Source organism: Hyaena hyaena, unplaced genomic scaffold, assembly GCF_003009895.1.
Source record: "Hyaena hyaena isolate Hyena2069 unplaced genomic scaffold, ASM300989v1 scaffold_551, whole genome shotgun sequence".
In the NCBI taxonomy this organism is placed as follows: Eukaryota; Metazoa; Chordata; class Mammalia; order Carnivora; family Hyaenidae; genus Hyaena; species Hyaena hyaena.
This window is the reverse complement of record NW_024081183.1, coordinates 573,608-593,253: the sequence shown is the minus strand read 5'-3', so window position 1 is coordinate 593,253 and position 19,646 is coordinate 573,608. Positions and strand designations below refer to the sequence as shown.

The 19,646-nt window shown below is 42.8% G+C and overlaps 1 protein-coding gene across 1 annotated transcript; it reads right to left on the bottom strand.

The window, feature by feature from the left end:
* Nucleotides 1-5,368: 5,368 nt before the first annotated feature.
* Nucleotides 5,369-17,687, bottom strand: ZFP69B (ZFP69 zinc finger protein B). Its single transcript, XM_039255917.1, has 6 exons — nucleotides 17,636-17,687; nucleotides 16,728-17,146; nucleotides 13,550-13,635; nucleotides 11,914-12,040; nucleotides 11,563-11,658; nucleotides 5,369-7,509 (listed from the first exon to the last, which is right to left on the bottom strand). The coding sequence occupies exons 2-6, from the start codon at nucleotides 16,852-16,854 to the stop codon at nucleotides 6,341-6,343; spliced, it is 1,605 nt and encodes a 534-aa protein (XP_039111848.1). The 5' UTR covers nucleotides 16,855-17,146; nucleotides 17,636-17,687; the 3' UTR covers nucleotides 5,369-6,340.
* Between the last annotated feature and the right edge of the window lie 1,959 nt (nucleotides 17,688-19,646).

Below are 19,646 nucleotides of genomic sequence, written 5' to 3'. Positions count from 1 at the left end.
AACAGGAAGACTCACTCCTCCTTTTATGAGCATCTCAGATGCTCTGCCTACTATCCTCTATCACTTAAGCTACTCAGTAAACTCTGCTCTCACTTCCTCCCAGCTTGAGCTTAATTTCTATCCTGTGCAAAGCCATGGACCCTCTTGGCTGGTCCTGCAGGACCCCCCCCCCCCCCCGCCCCCCCCCCCCCCCCCCGCCCCCCATCCTCAGACCAGGTCTGCCTATGTCAGCAGAGTTGGTTTCTCCTGAAGCCCGACTCCTTGGCTTGCCAACGGCTGCCTTCTCTCTGTGTCCTCACATGGTCTTTCCTCTGTGTACCTGCAGCTCCTCTGTGTGCAAATTTCCTCTTCTTATAAGGACACCAGCCGGGTTGGGTTAGAGCATACCCTAATGACTCATTTATCTTAATTGGTTCTTTAAAGTAACTAATAAATTTAATCACTTAAACATGGGATTAAATACAGCCATATTCTCAGGTACTAGAGGTGAAGGTTAGAGTTTCAACATATGAATTTGGCAGGGGGCAGGGCAGCGGGGAGGGCACAATTCTGCTCATAACGCAATTCTGCCCATGTTATGGTGCCCATAACATAATGTCATAGACAGGGCATCTAAGAGATGGCAAGATAGGGGCGCCTGGGTGGCTTAGTCGGTTAAGCGTCCGACTTTTGCTTAGGTCGTGATCTCGCGGTTCGTGGGTTCGAGCCCTGCATCGGGCTCTGTGCTGACTGCCAGCTCAGAGCCTGTTTCAGAGTCTGTGACTCCCTCTCTCTCTGACCCTCCCCTGCTCACGCTGTCTCTCTCTCTCTCCTAGAAATAAAATAAAACATTAAAAAAAAGAGAGAGAGATGGCAAGATAGTAGGAAATTACCAGACCAAAAGATAGAAAGTCAGGATCCAGGAAGTAATCCACCTTGTAAAATGCTCTTGCCCTGAGTAAGGTGTTAACAATAAACGTACACAGAGTGGAGGGTATTTACACCTGCATCACTAAAAACTGCGTAGGGAAGAAGGGAGGACGTGACCCGTAAAGACAGTGAAGACCTAATATGGCATTGGTACAAGTGGGTTGGAAGAATTTTTCAAACTGGGTATTAGAATGTGTCTGCTGTAGAGAAATATATCCAAAAATTGTGTGTGTGTGTGTGTGTGTGTGTGTTTGTGTGTGTGTGTGTTAAAATAAAAAAACAAATACAAACAACATAAAATTTACCATCTTAACCACCTTTAAGTGTACAGTTCAATAGTTTTAACTATATTCATATGGTGAAACAGACTTCCAGAACTTTTTCATCTTTGCAAAACTCTATACCCATTAAATAAGAACTCCTCCATTCCCCCTCCACCTAGTCCGTGGAAACCACTATTCTACTTTCTGCTTCACTGAATTTCATACTTTTGATACTTTACATAAATGGAACCATACAATGTGGTATTTTTCCATCAACATTTTAACATTGGTAATAGCTGGGTTCTGTCATGTTTGTTTTCTTTACACAACTCTGTTTTCATAAATGACCATTCACTTTTTTATAACAAGCAGAAAACACACAAAATGCAATATTAATGGTTTCTGTTTCTGAGTGGTTATATGTACCTAGCATAATAAATGTGTTGTGTGGTGCCTATTAAAAACGCCTCTTGACAGATGAAAAAATAAGTTTGACTAAGATCACAAAGCTAGGGGGTGGTACTTGGAATTTGAATACATATTTTTAGGATTCCTGAATGCAAACCCTTCACTGCTCTGCTATGAAGGCTCAGGATCTGAGCACAACTTAATGTTCAGTGAAAAACAATTCCAGTTTGACAGACAGCTAAACCATGGTCCTAATTATGTAAAAGCACACACAAAGAGGACTCAAAATAACAAAAATGATTCTCTATGTTATCATTGTAACGAAGGACAGGGAAGCATTATTTTAGCTCTATGGTATTAGGTACTGAATTGCCCAGGCTGGTGCTTCCCTCTCACCTCCAAACACCACCCATGAGTATTACATTTTCATTATTCTGAGAAAATGAGTGTAACCAGTGACCAAAGGGTTAAGGGGACTAAAAGCAGCTGCAGAGTAATAAACTCAACTGCAACTTTTTACCCTTTTTGTTTGCCTTTAAATTTCCCGGTCTCTCCTTGGAGAGGATGATTTAAGATTTGCCCTCCCATCTCCTTATTTTGCTGCCTCTCAAATAAATCCTTTCCTGCTGCATACTCAATATTCGGTCATCTTTCTTGCCCATCCCACGGATAAACTTGGGTTCGGTTGCAAATTTGGAGAGCCAGCCAGAAGCTCTTTGCCCATGGGTCATCGGCTCTCAGCCTGTTACAGGAGTCCAGTGATGAGTCCAAGCAGTGCATAGGTTTGTTGTCCTGGGGACCGTCCCCCGGGCTCCAGTCCACCCTGATGGGGCTCCAGTTGCCAGCTCTCAGTGATTAATGTAACTCCTGTGGCCAGGAAACAGTTCTAGGTTTGGTTTGGACAGATGTCTCTTGCTGAGTGTTTCATCTGGAGGGTATGTGAGCTTCTTTCTTTCTCCTGTTTGCTTTGGCTTTTAGATTTCTTCCTCCCATTTGGATGCCTCCAAACAGGGGATTTTAGTTCTTTTAGCCTCCCTTTCTTGGTTGATTAAGAAAAGGCTGATGAGGAAGCTGTTTGGTTGAGTGGGTGAAGCTCTGACTTTTGGGGAGGAACCAACGCTCACAATTTGTTTATTGCTGCATCTTTGGGTATCTTTGGGTAAAGTTGGCTGTGTTCTAATTGGAAACTGGGAAACAACAGTTTGATCCCCACATGCAGCTCCAAAATTGAGCAATCGTTTTTTGCAATGCTGCTTGGCTGCAATACAGAGAAAAATGACCAATTAATGGATCCATAAATTATAATACCATCTTGCCATTAGATTTGTTTTGTATAAAGGAGACAATTGAAAATTGGGGCTTTAAGATTTTGGGGCGCCTGGGTGGCTCAGTGGGTTAAGCTTACAACTTCGGCTCGGGTCATCATCTCACAGTTTGTGGGTTCAAGCTCCGTATCGCGCTCAGTGCTGACAGCTAACTCAGAGCCTGGAGACTGTTTTGGATTCTGTATCTCCCTCTCTCTGACTCTCCCCTGCTCACACTGTCTCTCTCTCTCAGAAATAAATAAAACATAAAAAAAAAAGATTTTGTTTGCATATTGTTTGTGTACTTATTTGTGTGTACACATATGTTATGTGAGATGTTTTCTCTACCTCCAGATGGTATCGCTAAGATTAATTTGTAAAAGAGCTCTATTTAGTTGGTTTAAAGATAAGTGCTTGTAAGAATTGGGCATTGAGCAAGCAGAGTACATACAAACAGGGGAGAGGGGCAGAGGGTGAAGGAGAGAGAGAGAGAGAGAGAGAGAGAGAGAGAGAGAGGGGATCCAAAGCAGGCTCCACACCCAGTGCACAACCCAACTCGGGGCTCCATCCCACAACTGGGAACAGGACCAGAGCCAAAATCGAGTGAGATGCTCAATGGACTGAGCCACCCAGGCACCCCAAGAATTGGGCAATCTAAAACTCAAAGATAGAAACTAACCCAAATGTTTTACAAGTTCACATAATCTTGGAAAATGTTCGGTATTAAAGCTAATTTAAGGTTGCTGGTTTAATCAAATGGACATGTCTTTAGAATTATCAGCATTATATATAAAACATTTATTCTGTGTTTATTGAAATTCAAATAAGTTTATGTTATCTCCATTGCGAAGAGTGTCAGAAAAGGGCGAAAAACCTCTTAGAACTCTGTCTAATGCCCCATGAATTTTATGGGTACTCTAAGAACAAATAAACAGATTTAATGCAAGGAAAGCAAGACTGGTTATTTAAAGAGGAAAATCTTAGATCAAAATCTGAATGTAAAAAGGAAAGCAGTATGTTTGTGAGAAGGGAATCTTTGGAAAGAAATTGTGTGTGTGGTTACGACTAAGATTGTGGAGATTAATGTGTAAAAAAGCTTATTAGGGAGCAACCAACACTTGGAGAAGAGACGGGAGAGGAAGAGAGCAAGAATAGGCAGAAGTTGGTCATACATATCAACACAAGACTCCACTGATTCTCTGAGGAGTTCCAAAGGTTGGGTCGCCCTTCAGAACACCCCAAATTAGGGCAAAAAGGCTGGACTTTTATGTCATTGGATGTGACAACTTGGGAAGAGGGTATGCCTTGGCAAGGTGGCTGTCTTCAGTTAAGGTGACCACTGATGGCATGTGAGAGTTGAGGACTGTTGGCCACAATCCCTACAGGTGAGAGTCCTTTATTCCTGATGGGGATTCCAGTCACCCCCCACCCCCCAGTGTCCACCACAAAAATTCAGATCCATGCAGCATCCTGTGTTTGTCTCAAAAAGTATGTATCAACGTGGGAGATGAAAGGGAGGAAAAAGGAAGGACTGCATGATTTTTGAAAAAAAAAAAAATCACCTTGTTGAAATCAATGAGTCTTAATATCAAAAGTATACCAGTATAAGATTCCAATTTGGTTTTTCTCTGATAAAACGAGTTTTCTTAGGTCTACATTGTAAACAGAGATCTTTATAAACAAAGATCTTCTGTATCTTTAACCAGCCTAGAAAAACAAAGTTTCTGTTTGGTCTTTAAAGTTGAATTTTCTCAATATTAAGCTAAATTTTAACAACTATGTAATCGTCTGTATTTGCCTTTAGAATCTTAATTGCACCTTGGCTAAATAATTATTATGAAGTTTTTAAATGATCTATAATCTTATTTAGATACATGCTTTAAAACCTTCTGATATTTCAAACTTCCCAATATTCAACTTCTAAATGAAGTCTTTTTGATGAATTAGGCTTGATATGTCACATCACATGGGAAGTACTGTCAAGTAAGTGATGATAAACTGTATTAGGTCCTTTTATATGTTTGAATGCTGTGTTTCAGAGATTATATTAAATTTCTAACCTTTTGATTATAGCAGGACATATCAAAAGTTCCAGCAAAACAGATTTAAAAATAGGGGTACCTGGTGGCTCAGTCAGTTGAGGGTCCAACTTTGGCTCAGGTCATGATCTCATGGTTTGTGGGTTCGAGCCCCGCGTCGGGCTCTGTGCTGACGGCCAGCTCAGAGCCTGGAGCCTGTTTCAGATTCTGTGTCTCCCACTCTCTCTGACCCTCCCCTGCTCACACTGTCTCTCTCTCTCAGGAATAAATTTTTAAAAAACATTAAAAAAATAATAATAATGCTATACAACCCCTATTCTTGCTGTGCTTATTCAGGGGCAAGAAAGGGACAATCATTTATGTACTCTACAGCAGGAATAGTAAAGTATAGCTAAAGGCAACCCAACACCAGTTTTTAAAATGAAGTTTATTGGAACAGAGCTACACCTATTCATTTATGTCCGTGGTTCTCAAGTACTTCACAAATACAATCTTGACCCCCAGGGCACTTCTAGCAATGTCAGGAGATGTATTTAGTTGTTACAATGGGTGGGGGAACTACTGCCATCTAGTTACTGGCATTTTGTGGCCAGAGATACTGCTAAACCCCCTACAGTGCACAGGTCAGTTGCCCCAGACAAAATATCTGGCCCCATATATCAGCAAGGCCAAGATTGAGATACTCTGATTTATGTATTTCTTTGAATGTTTTTGAACGAAAATGGTAGAGTGGAGCGGTGCTGGCAGAGCTCATATGGCCACAATGCTTAACATATTTAGTATCTGGCCCTTTATGAAAAGTTTGCCAATTCTCTACAAGAAACCATAAAATATACTCAAGTATCTCATGTATGGTAGGTTATCTGTCAATTCTAGAAAGCTTTCTTTAATATTATTTCTTGTGAAAGTTTCCTTTAATATTATTTATTGTATACTTGAGCCAGTATTTTTATTTATACCTCTTTTGGCCATATAAAGGGATAGAGTACAAAGTTATACTATATTTTATTCTGATTATTGAAGGGACATTTAAAACAGTGATTCTCAAAATCCAATCCAAGTGTCAGTAACTTGGCATGATGAACTTTCCACTGGCCCATAACAAAATGAGAAAAATAAGGACAAATTTGGGAGATTTTCATAAGACTAACAATTCAATGTTGAGGGCTATTCCTAATGATTATTAGGAATCATAATCCTTTATTTTAAATCCTCCTTTATTTTAAAGTATTCAAATGCCCTTTCTTTTCTGAATGATGTTGATAATACGTAGTTTCTTTAATATGGCAAAACTCATACTGGTAACATTGCATCAAGTCATTAAAAAAATCATTGCTTCTTGAAATCCAGAAGTCAGAAAACCTCTGATTTAGAGGCTTTTGCTCTGTTATGAGGATCCTTTGATGTTGAACATATGTCACATATCATTGCCGAAGGTATTTCTTAAATGTGTTTTGCAATGTCTAATAAGTGATGAACTACAGCTGAAGGCTTTTCCACACTCATTACAATCATAAGGTTTTTCTCCAGTATGAATTCTCTGATGTTTAGCAAAGGATGAATCATGCCTAAAGGCTTTCCCACAATGACTGCATTCATAAGGCTTCACTCCCGTGTGGACTCTCTGGTGAATAGAAAGATGAATTCTCTGGCTAAAGGCTTTCCCACATTCCTTACACTTATATGGTCTTTCTCCAGTATGAGTTCTCTGGTGTTGAGTTAGGTATGTGCTATGGCTGAAGGTTTTATTGCATACATTACAAATGTAGGGTTTCACACCAGTATGAATAATCTCATGTTGCCTAAGGTGTCTAATCTGGAAAAATGTTTTTCCACAGTCTTTGCAGGTAAAAGGTTTCTCTCTAACATGAGTTCTCAGATGCTGGATCAGCCCAATACTCTGGCTGAATGCTTTCTCACATACTCCACATTCATAGGGCTTCTCCCCAGTATGAATTCTGACATGTTGAGTAAGAGATGATGGATGTCTGAAGGTTTTCCCACACTCCTTACATTCATAGGGTTTCTCACCAGTATGGATTCTCTGATGTGGAATAAGGGATGAGCTTTGGCTAAAAGCTTTTCCACATTCTTTACATCGGAAAGGTTTCTCTCCAGTATGAATTCTCATGTGTTCTGTAAGGTGAATGAGCTGTTTGAAGATTTTTTCACAAATAGTACATTCAAAGGTTTTCAATCTGGTATAACTCCTTGAATGATTAATCAAATCTAAATTGTATCGACTTCTCTTTCTAGGTACATCATATTTATGGTCTTTTTTTCTCGGAGAACCTTCTGGTCCTAGAATAACTTTTGAGCTCACATTAATACTTTTCTGAAATCTGTTAGATTCTCGGCCTCCTTCCTGAGCGAGTGCTTTCTTGTGCATCAAGGGGATTTGCCCCTCACCCAGTCCTTGGTTTTCCTGGTGGCTTTTTAACTGATCACATTTGGAGACTCTTCCCAATGTGGAATATAAGGTGCTTCCTCTTGTGGACTGTTCCTTCATTAGGCCATGGTGTGATTCTCCCCATGAAATAACATTCTTTACGGCTGATTCCTTGGTTTCAGCTTTATTCTCCAAGTCTGAAAGAAATCCCAAAATACAAATGACCCATACTCAGTGTACTTTAAAAAAAAAAATGGCCATAGTGAGAATAGGAGGGGGAAAATTAACATGTAGTAGGCATAGGAGCCTTGGACTATCTTCAAATATGATTCTGCCCCCTAGAGAGCTAATATAAAAGGAAATGAAGAAATGGTCAAAGGAAAGAAACTGTTCAGATATGTGAGGGGACTTTAAGGAAGTGGGAGGAGTTCATCCATGTGAATTCCAGGAAGAAGTGCACTAAGAAGAGAGCATTGTTGTAAGGGCAGATAACAAGAGATAAGATTAAGGAACTCAGTATTCTAGCACCATATCATCTCAAGCCCATATTTCTATGACAAAATTTTCTCTATTAAAAAAAAGTTTTTTCAAATATTAATTCATACTTTCTACATATCAAAACATTAAATAATATAGGAACTCATTCCCTAAAAAGGGATAGCCTCTCTCAATTTCAACTCCATTCCCTCTACTCCTTTAGGATTTTGGAAAGCATCCATTTAGACATTCCCAACAATATGTATACATGAATGTGTGTATTTATGTATACGGTCATAAATATACATTTGCACAAAAAAATGGATCATAATGTACATATAGTTCTGCATCTATTTTTTAAATATTCTTTAAGTTTATTTATTTATTTAAAGAGAGAGAGCTGAGGAGGGGCAGACAGAGAGAGAGAGAGAGAGAGAGAGAGAGAGAGAGAATCCCAAGCAAGCTCTGTGCTGACAGCACAGAGCCTGACATGGTACTCCATCTCACAAACCATGAGATCACGACCTAAGCCAAAATCAAGAGTCATTTAACCAACCAAGCCACCCAAGGGGCCCTATCTTATTTTTTTTTTTTAGTTTTTAATTTTTATCTTTATTTTTGAGAGCGAGACAGAGTGTGAGCAGGGGAGGAGCAGAGAGACAGGGAGACACAGAATCTGAAGCAGGCTCTAGGCTCTGAAATGTCAGCACAGAGCCCAACACAGGGCTCGAACTCATGAACTGTGAAATCATGATCTGAACCAAAGTTGGACGTTCAACCTACTGAGCCACCCAGGTGCCCCATTAAAAAATTTTTTTTTTTTTATCTTTAGTATCTTATTCTTTTTAACAAGTACAATGCATACCACTGCATTCCACTGATGGACATATCACAATTTGACTTTTCTCTACTGAAAAATATTTAGTTTGTCTCCAGTTTCTCATGCTATCATGCATACATTTGTGTACACTCCTGTCAATATTTCACAGGCTTTACTAAAGAGGAATTATTGGGTTCTGGGTATGGGTGCTGTCAGTAAACATTGGTGCCCTTCCCTGCAAGTTCACTGGATTTTTATCAATCTTCGTAATTTTTGCCTGTATCTGTGTATAAGAGGTGAAAAATGGGCTTTTTATTTGTAACGGATTATTAGCTATACTGTAACATCTTAAAGGACAGAGACTTTATGGACTATCCAGAGAATACATGGGACACTTTGGGATGAAGGGACTTCTCTAGTGTTTATTATCTTTCTATTCCCATCCACCCATTTGGACCCTGTCATCCTAAAGCTCCAATATTTCCTGTCCACAACAAACTCTCATTCCCCAGGATTTCTGACCTCACCTTAGTAACAACACATAAAAAGTGCTCAGGAATAGCTGTGTAAATTTCTGAGTGGACTTAGAAAGCAGGCAGAGATGTTTACATCACTTATTACAGAGAATAAGGAGTTACTTTTCTTTTCAGGGTAAGAACAAAATGAATGTCATATTTCAAGAGGTCATCTCTGACAGTAACATTCAAAATGATTCAGAAAGATAATAAACTATCAGCAAATACAACTAAAAATCAGAGTAATAGATGAGATGATGGGAACTTGGCTAGGCATTGCATCAACACAGATGAAGAGGAGAAGTGGATCTAGCAGGTGATATCAGAGAAGAAGCCATGAGCAATGAGGGAAGGATGAGAGTAGAAAAACATGACACATTCTTGCTGATATCATGACTTCTGGCCTTTGAGACTGAAAGAATAGGAGGAGTCAGGATGAGAAATCTGCCTGGGAGAGAAGATGGTTTCTGATTTTGGGTGTATTGGGTTTGAAGTGACAATAGTGGATCTAGATAGAGAGGTCCTAAAAACCAGGGACATGTGGGAATAGATGAAAATATGGAGAACAGAGGTCTCAAGGGACAACTGAAAACCACCACAAAGCATTTGTGGACATTTGTGCAGCTACAGAATAGCAGTGTAAAAGACAGAGGCCCCCACAGATTGCAGCAGGCATTGCTGCATATTCACCAAAATCTCTTCTTTCCATTTTTGGACACACAACTACATTCTCCTTGATTTTGATTTGAGTGAAGTGACAAAGGTTTCTCCCATAAGTGAATTAGAGTGAAAGTCATGTGAACCACTCTAGGCTGCCCCATAGAAACCTTCCAGATGTAGGGAGCGTGGGTGGCTCGGTCAGTTAAGCCTCTGACTTCAGCTCAGGTCATGATCTCACGGCTTGTGAGTTTGAGCCCCACATTGGGCTCTGTGCTGACAGCTTGGAGCCTGGAGCCGGCTTCGGATTCTGTGTCTCCCTCTCTCTCAGCCCCTCCCTGCTCACACCATGTCTCTCTCTCTCTCTCTTTCAAAAATAAATTAACATTAAAAAAAATCCTTTTTTTAGGGGCGCCTGGGTGGCTTAGTCGGTTAAGTGTCCGACTTTCGCTTAGGTCATGATCTCGCGGTTCGTGGGTTCGGGCCCCGCGTCGGGCTCTGTGCTGACTGCCAGCTCAGAGCCTGGAGCCTGTTTCATTCTGTGACTCCCTCTCTCTCTGACCCTCCCCTGCTCATGCTGTCTCTCTCTCTCCTAGAAATAAATAAAAACATTTAAAAAAAAAAAATCCTTTTTTAAAAAACCCTCCCAGATGAGCTCCTTGGGTGCCCTTGTTTTGCTGCTGGCTGTACTTAGATGATGAGGAGGCCCTAGCAGATGGTGGAGCCACCACGTAGAAGAAATCTCAATCCCAGATTCACCAGGTGGAAAAGAACTGCCCACTGAACTAAACAGGTCCCGCAGACCAGTGTACAAGCAAGACTTCTTGCTATTCTGTTTGAGCCACATTTTAGAGTCTGTTTGCTGTGGTAGTTCAGCCTCTTCTAGCAGAGGTGGAAATGATGTATCTGCATTAAAAAGGATATTGATGAGTAGCACTGAAAAAGCAGTAAGAGAGATAATAGGAGATAAAAATTGTGGAGGAAAGGCGGCAGGGTCTAGAAACCTAATACTGCCATGTAGAATAGTACCATAAGAACACAGACTGTGGAGTCAGAAGGACTGCAGTTCAAATACAGACTCCACCAACTCGTAGCTACATGATGGTGGACAAGTTTCTTAACCTGTGAGCCTTCTTTACCTCATCTGTAAGATAGGCTAATATACACACAGGACTCACAGAGGCCAGCTTGATGAACAGCTGTCATTATTACTGTTCTTAGATGAAGAAGGTTGTTAAAACCTATTTGACTTGGTAAGAAGGAATTCGGTGATGGCTTTTCACAGAGCCATAAGTTATCTGAAATACAAAGTTAAATTACACAAGTTAAAAAGAGAATCAGAATTGAAGCTATGACCACAGAATAAGATTTAGGGAAAACTTTTAACCAGAATCATGAGAGAATGAAATCCATGATAAAATTACATGGAAATCTAGTGAAGAGTGTTGTACTTAATGAGGGGAGAGCCACAAATGCCTGAATGGACAGAAGAAAGAAGCTATCATAGGGCAAGGTTTGAAATGCTGGAGGAAGCAAGAAAACCATGTGACTTGGGTCAGGAGAGTCAGTCAAGGAAACTAACCTTAATAAAGGCACCTCTTTTCCTCTCACTCCAGAGAAACTAACGAGAAGAGGCAAGTGTAGGAAAGGGGTAACAGGGTGATAATCTGGTTTCGGGTCAGGTCCCATCCAGATGGCACGGCCTTCCCCACAATCTGGAGAAGGCTTCAAGTGGAGCTTTCTAGCAAACATGACAAAGGCCCCGTCTGCCTTGCTCTTACCTGCACTTGGACCTCCTGAAACCTCTCTCTCGATCAGCCATGGCTCTTCTCCTTTCTCCAACTGGGAAATCACACCAGGTTTGGAGAGCTGATACCCTGCTCATGAAGAAGAAAACACTGCATGTGCTGAGGCCAAACCAAGAATTTAAAGATAGTTCTTTGGTATTCAGGCCTGCTGAGGGCTAGAGTAGAAAGACCGGGGCAGAAAAGACCACAGCAATCCTGACTTGCTATTTAGAAGGAAGCAGAAAACCCCAACACAACCCAAAGCCCAAGCGTAACACTTTGGTTAGAAATAAAGATTTTGTTCCCAACAGGCAGGTTCTAGTTATCAGGGGAACTCATCCTTACCGACGGAGACCAGGTTCCCATAGTTCTCCAGCATCACCTCCCGGTATAGACTCCGGTGAACAGGGGCCAGCTGCCCCCACTCCTCCTGGGTGAAGTCCACAGATATGTCCTTGAAGGTCAACAGTTCCTAGAACATCAAGTATGTTCCTTTTCAGTCAGAGTTTGGGAAGTTGTTCTAACACTGTCTACATGCTAAGAGATGCTATCCAAATTTTCATGGACACTCTTGACAACTGGTTGGCTGACTCTGTGCTAGAGGTTGTAAGACAAAGCATAAAGCGTGTAAGCTGTCTTTTGAAACTTACAATTTGGCTAAAGGAGAAATACTCATGAAATACTAAAGAAGGTCTTGGAACAGTGTACAATGATTTAGATTAAGGACGATAAAGATCAGGAATATTTGAAGAAGGGGAGAGTTCAAAAGAGGCCAAGGCCACAAGAGAAGACAGGGACCTTTGCTGGGCTGAAAGAATTGGTTAAAACAAGAACATTTCAGCATGGGTAATATACCCTTCGCTGGGTATTTCTGTTAGTAAGAAAAGTATGTGGGAACATGCTTCTGGAGAGAGCATGAATTCTGCCTAGTAAGGGAAGATCTCTTGAGCAAAGCAGACACTGTGTTGTGAAGGATGAGAGCTTGTCATGTATGATCTATGAAACTAAATAACCATTTTGTAGTTATTTTTTAAAAGTATTGCCAAATGCAAAGAGCACCCAGAAGCCAGAAGGCTGAGATAAAAGCACATTCCTTAAGTATGGAGACAATTCTAGTGCTTTTTGTATATTGTAAATAATTCTGGAAGGCACTTGAGGCCTATTGGGATGACAACAGCATCCACATGAGAAAAGTGAATTTGAGGAATGTTAAAGATAGAGGATTAAACCCTGTAACCATGTTATTTTGGAGGCTAAGATCATGCCCCTACAAAACTCTTCTGTTCTCTAGGAAGATCTCCTTCTGTATTGATGTCCTCTGATTATTCTAGAATTTTCTTGAGTTTCACTTTGCTTCTGGGGTTTGGTAGCACAGAGCTTTGCCCATTGCCCATGCCACTGGTTTTTGATTAGCTCTTTTATGATACACAGACACTATTAAACTGCTCTTGGAAGTTTTCCTTCCTTGTCTGGTCAGTCTATTTAGTTTGTACCCTTTGGGACCTGCCAGTAACTTCTCTACTCATTTCCCTTTTCATCTACAATTCTGCTTCAAAACATGACCAGAAATCCTCTTTTAATTAATGAAGTGTCTACATTAATGAAGCGCACACATCTCCAAGAATATCCGAACCGCATTCTATTAATTTTTAAACGTTGCTTAACATGTTTTTACAATGTCTGTCTTTCTCCCAGATGACATCTGTGATGTTTCAAGGCAGGAACTATATCACATACTTTTCCACACACACCAACACACCCCAGCACAAGTTTTAAACGTGTTGGACAAATGGTGAGAGGTTTGCTTAAGATAAGAAGGTTCTGAGGAAGGTGACTACTGGTGGGAAAATCACCTGTGAAATCAATCAATGTGGTCCAACTTAGAACAGGCTAAGAAAATCCAATCCAGCAAGTTGAGTCAAAGAACATCCAAGTCCAGGGTCAAACAATTTCAAGAAAGTGACAGGAAACTCCGACTCACCTGGGATTCTACGGTCAGTGGCCCAGAGGTCACTTCATCCTCAAAACTTTCTCCCTGGGTCTCATCAGCATCCTTAGAGAGCAAAACTGAGAAAGGAAAGGAGCCATGAGGTTTGCATCTCCTCAGACAGAAAAACGGCTTGCAGACCAGACCTGCTGAACATGCCTCCTCTCTCAAAACATTCAGAGAGAGGGACATTTAGAGCAACTCAGAGCCTCCTTAATGGAAAGGATCTAACGTGCACTGCTTTGGGCGTTAATACTTCCCAACGGGCAACACTGGTCCAATAGCACAGATCTACCGGCCACTCTTTTGTTCAAAAACCCTCAAAGCTTCCCCACTGACAAGAAAGAAAAATCCAAACACCTTACATGGATTTGAAGATCCTCCACAACCAGTCCATCACCGCTTCTCTGAGTATTAATCTCCTTCTAAGCATCCTTCTTCATCCGCTGGACACATCCAGCCAAATAATCCCAGTCACCATTCTTTGAACATCCCTGCACAGTACCCACCTCAGTATTTTCTCAAGTCCTACTCAGTGAAAACCCGAGATATCCTTCTGGATCAGTTCAGGTGATGTTTTCTCAAACACTCTTAATGAGAAGAAAGCTTCCTCTTCTCTGTATTCTTCCAAAGCTTGTTTTTATCTCTATTCTGTTATCTATCTCAGACTGCCTATCGTATTTATTTGTATGATTATCTCCCTCAGTTGAATTATTAGTATGAGTAGATGGGTAGAAACTATCTGGCTCATTACTTTTTCCCCATCCCCTAAAGTATTAAGCTTAACACCCTGCCAGGTTGCTAGAATTCCAACCTGAATTTGAGGTATTAAAACCTGGCTGAATTTGAGATATTAGAAATATGAACTAGGAACTGAGGTACATGAATTCTTGTCCTTGTATTTTTTCCCAACTTTTTATCATGAACACTGAACATGCATATATATATAACATGACTGTTAACATTTGCCATATTTGCTTCATCTATGTTTTTTTCTGAGTCATTTCAAAGTTGCAGACATCATGATACTTTGCCCCTAAATACTTCAAAAAAGGATCATCTCCTGCATAACCACAATACTGTTAATCACACCTAAGCAAGTTAACAAGAATTCTATACTCAGGGGAGCCTGGGAGGCTCAGTTGGGTAAGTGTCAGACTCTGGGTTTTGACTGGGGTCATGATCTCCTGTTTCATGAGTCTGAGCCCTACATCATGCTCTGTGCTGACAGTGCAGAGCCTGCTTGAGATTCTCTCTCTTTCTCTCTCTGCCCCTCCTCTGCACATGCACGCACTCTCTCTCAAAAACAAACACTTGAAAACAATAATTCCATATTCAGATTTCCTCAGCTCTTCTCAAACTGTCTTTTGTTCTGGATTTTTTCCAAACCAGGCTCACACATTCAAAATGGTTCTCTCTAGTCTCTCTAGAATAGTACTTCCCCTCTGCTTTTTAAAATTTTTATTTATTTTTGAGAGACAGACAGAACACGAGCAGGGGAAGGGCAGAGAGAGAGGGAGACACAGAACCTGAAGCAGGCTCCAGGCTCTGAGCTGTCAGCACAGAGCCCAACGTGGGACTCGAACCCATTAATGGTGAGATCATGACCTGTGCCGAAATCGGATGCTCAATCAACTGAGGCACCCAGGCGCCCCACTTCCCCTTTTTTCATGATACTGGCTTCTTAAGAGACCAACACAGTCTGACTGTGCTAGGGTTCACCTTATTTCTCTCTTCCCTGTATTTTCTTTAACCCAGAAGTTCAGCCTTTAAGCTCGACTTAGGTTCAGATTAAACATTTTGGCAGGAATTCCTCATGGGTAATACTATGTGCTCTATATTACATTACCCAGAAGGCACAAACCCTGACGTTATTCCATCACTGTCACACTTGACTAAGACAGTGACCACCAGGGGCGCCTGGGTGGCTCTGTTGGTTAAGCATCTGACTTTGGCTCAGGTCATGATACCGCTATTTGTTGACAGCGAGGAGCCTGGAGCCTGCCTCAGATTCAGTGTCTCCCTCTCCCTCTGCCCCTCCCCTGCTCATTCTCTGTCTCTCTCCGCCTCTCAATAATAAATAAACAAACAAACAAATAAATAAATAAAAAGCCAGTGACCACCAGATATCGCCATTGGAAAAGTGTGCTCTTTCTTTGGCATTTAGCACTTTGTGGGGGCACCCGGTGAATATCCTGTTCCCTATCAACTTTTCAATGACTTCATTTATACTAAAATATTCTATCATTCTTTCTACTTTGTTATTGGCAGATATTTTCTGTAAAAAGCTTTCCCTCAACAAATGGAAATGATCTTTTAAAAAGCAAGATGAGGGGCACCTGGGTGGCTCAGTGGGTTAAGCGTCCGACTTCGGCTCAGGTCATGATCTCGCGGTTCATGGATTCGAGCCCCACATCAGGCTCCGTGCTGACAGCTCAGAACCTGGAGCCTGCTTCAGATTCTGTATCTCTGTCTCTCTGACCCTCCCCTGCTCATGCTCTCTCTCTCTCTCAGAAATAAAACAGTAAGAAAAAAAATTTTTTTAAAAAGCAAGATGAATGTTTTCTTCTTCCCATAATAATTTATTTTCAAGGTGAGAAATCAGTGTATGAATCATAGCCAGTATTGGCAAATGGGTTTTTCCCCTTTCTCTATTTTAAGTGTCATTGTGAACTTACAGAAGTTTAATTTATTCCAAGTGTTACAATCCACCTGGATATTTAAACAGTCCGGAGTTGTCCAAACTTGCCATCCTATTGATACGTGTCCATTAGTCTCCGCACTCATCTTTGCTTTCTAGCACAAGCCACTCCAGGCTCAAGCAGTACTTCCTCTGCTGCCTTCTACTTCTGACCTAGCCACCCAGGGCCTGCACCTGGCTGATTCAAATTTCCTCACTGTAAGATACAGAAAATCAGGCAAGTCTTCCCTGCCCCACATGCCCGTGGGGAAAATGAAAAGAAAGAACATACAGAGTCGCGGCATTCACATACTGGTTTCACGTTGAACTGACCTCCACTGTTCAGGAAAACCCAGGCAAGGAGCCATAATCGAGAGCCCCAGAGACCTTTTACCCAATTGCCTCCCCAAGGGATGCTTTTGCTCAGGTGCCTACCTTCCTTCTCAAACTAGATGCTGCTGCTTTTCCTCCTTCCCACCAGTCTATTCTCACCTTCTCCTGCAAACATCTTAGTCACGTCCTCCCACAGGGGGGCCCCCTCCTTGGCCTTCTTCGGATGGTGCAGCTTCACCCAGGGGCTGGCCTCCATGGGCAGGGTGATCAGGAGCTGCTGCAGCATGATGACGTCAGCACTCCTTTCTGGGGCTCTCTGCCTCAGCCCAGGGGGCAGGAGGTCCTATCTGGGCCTGTCCACTTTCGATAAAGAAACTGCTGGAAGCTCAGGCTTCACAGTTGTGCTGGAGGCCTCCACGCTCAGGAACCCGGCGAACAAACAGTACCAAAATCCAGAATTTGGACGTCTGCATGTCCAGGCTCATAAGGAACGGCCCATCTTGAGCTCCAACTGTCTCCTCGGCAGGCAGCTGCTTGGCTCCGGGAGTTTTCTTCTGAGCAGCCACCTCGACAGTCCCCTGGAGACGCCGGACAGAAAACATTAGAGTCAGCAAAAGGATCTACGAGAGCTCCGTCGCACGGTCAGAATCCTAGAACAGACACCAATCACTGAAAAATTTTTACAAAAGGTACATGGAGACGGTGCATATACACAGCCCACGCGGTCCAAACCAGCGTGCTGGGGTCACGAAGCACAAAGAGAGGAAGAAAAGCCGATTCTTTGTTGTGGGTAGTACTACGGCTAAAGGAGTCTCGAGATGTGGACTCAACGAAGGAGCTGGGCTGGAATCTCATCTGTGGCAGCTCACGGACGCCCTCCAACCCCGGCTCCTCCTCCCAGGAACCGAGAGGCTCAACCTTTTTCCAAGCCCGGAACTCGCAGGCTTTGTCTGAGCGCGACCCCGAGCCCCCAGGGCGCATCACGCGCCACAGGGAACCGCGGGCGGTCTCCGGCCAGAGCCTCCCGCGGTCCCTGCCCCAGACCCCCCCGCGCAGCTCCCGCTCACCCAGCTCGCCGGCTCGCCCCGCTCGCCCCTGCCGCGTCGCCCCCGGCCGGCGACTCTCCGCGTAGCGCCAAGATGCTCCCGCGTAGCGCAGCCCTGGCCGGTGCGCCTGCGCGGCAGCGGCCTCCGCGCGTGGTTCCCAGCGTCCTCCGGGGCAGCCGCCCGCCCGCGGCGCCTCCCGGGACGCTCGGCCGGCGGACGCGTTGCTGCGGGTTCACTGCAGCCCGGGATCCGAACCGCGGGGACCGCAGCCCCGCTCCTGCGGCAGGAGCCGGAGTCGGTGTCCTCGTTCCCCAACCCCTACCCCAAACTACTGATTCAGCGTCTCCCCTCTGCCGGTAAGAGGCAACTGTTTCCCTGGGGGAAGTTTGAAACCCTCGACAAAAGAGAAACATCTGTATCGCTTTTTTGTCCAAACAACATGGGTATCAGCGAATCCGTACCACTTTCGCTTCACATGTCCGTGGAAAAGACTGAAAATGGAATGCAATCGTGTTTTTTTAAAAGAAGGCCACGATCAATAAATTCAATACATTCTTACGGCGATTGGTTTCCTTGTATTTCTGAAATGCCAGAAGATAAATATACGGAAGCAGAATAAGTATTACTTAGAAGCCCATCAAGCAGCGCTAACCATTGTTAACATTTGGTGCACACGCTTACCTACGCATACCCACACACACTTCCCATCTGGTTTTTTTTTCGTGCATTTTTGTGCATTTTCTGCAAAAATGATTAATGCTCTCTTATTTGTGGGTTTAGTCTCCTCCAAAAAATAGGAATGCATCATTCCAAATACACTTCTATATCAATAACTTAAAAAACAACAATTTAGAAAATGGAATGAAACTACGGACTTGCTGTTGTGGACTGAATCATTGTGTCTCCCCATCCACCTCTGCAATTTCCTATGAAGCGCTAACCCCCTGCTGTAGCTTTATTTGGAATAGGGAAGTAATTATGCCTAATTGAAGCCATAAGGGTGGGGCCCGGGTCCCAGAGGATTACTGTCCTTATAAGAAGAGACACCAGAAAGCTCACTCACTCTCTGAAGTTCAGGCCCTAAGGAAAGGTCGTGTAGGCGTTTAGCAAGAAGGTGCCATCTACCTGCCAGGAAGAGTTCTCACCTTACACTGACCCCACCAGACCTTGATCTGGAACTTCTAGCCTCACAATTATTGAGAAAATAAATTTCTGTTGCTTAAGCCACCCAGTCTATGGTATTTAGTCTTTTAGTCATTAGCAGCCCAGAGAGATTAGTGTACTTGGCATACAGTATTTACAGAGTATGAGTCTTTTTGCTCAGTGCATTACATATTTTAACTGATTTAGTCTTCATAACAAGCCCTTGAGGCAGTTCCCAGTTTCCAGATAAGAAAACAGACTTGGGGAAGTGAATTAACTTGCCTTGCATTACTCAGTTTGCAGGTGGTGAATCCAGGCAGTGTGTGCTCTCATTTGCTATCAAACAAAAATACTGCATAAAATATAGTAAAATGTTAATGGTAGAGCCTAGGTGGTGGTACATGGATTGAACTAAAATTATTCAATCTTTCTGTATGTTTGAATATTTTCATAATATAATGTTGGAAAAATAAAGCTAAACAAAAATTATATGGGACATTATAAATAAAACTACAGGGGCACCTGGGTGGCTTAGTCAGTTGAGTGTCCGACTCTTGATTTCTGCTCAGGTCATGATCCCACAGTTGTGGGATCAAGCCCCACATCAGGCTCCATGCTCTGCTTAAGATTCTCTCTCCCTCTCTCTCTCTCTACCTCTGTCCCTCCCCTGCACTTGCACTCTGTCTCCAAAATAAAGCATAACAGGGGCGCCTGGGTGGCTTAGTCGGTTAAGGTTAAGCGTCCGACTTTCGCTTAGGTCATGATCTCGCCGTTCGTGGGTTCGAGCCCTGTGTTAGGCTCTGTGCTGACTGCCAGCTCAGAGCCTGGAGCCTGTTTCGGTCTGTGTCTCCCTCTCTCTCTGACCCTCCCCTGCTCACGCTGTCTCTCT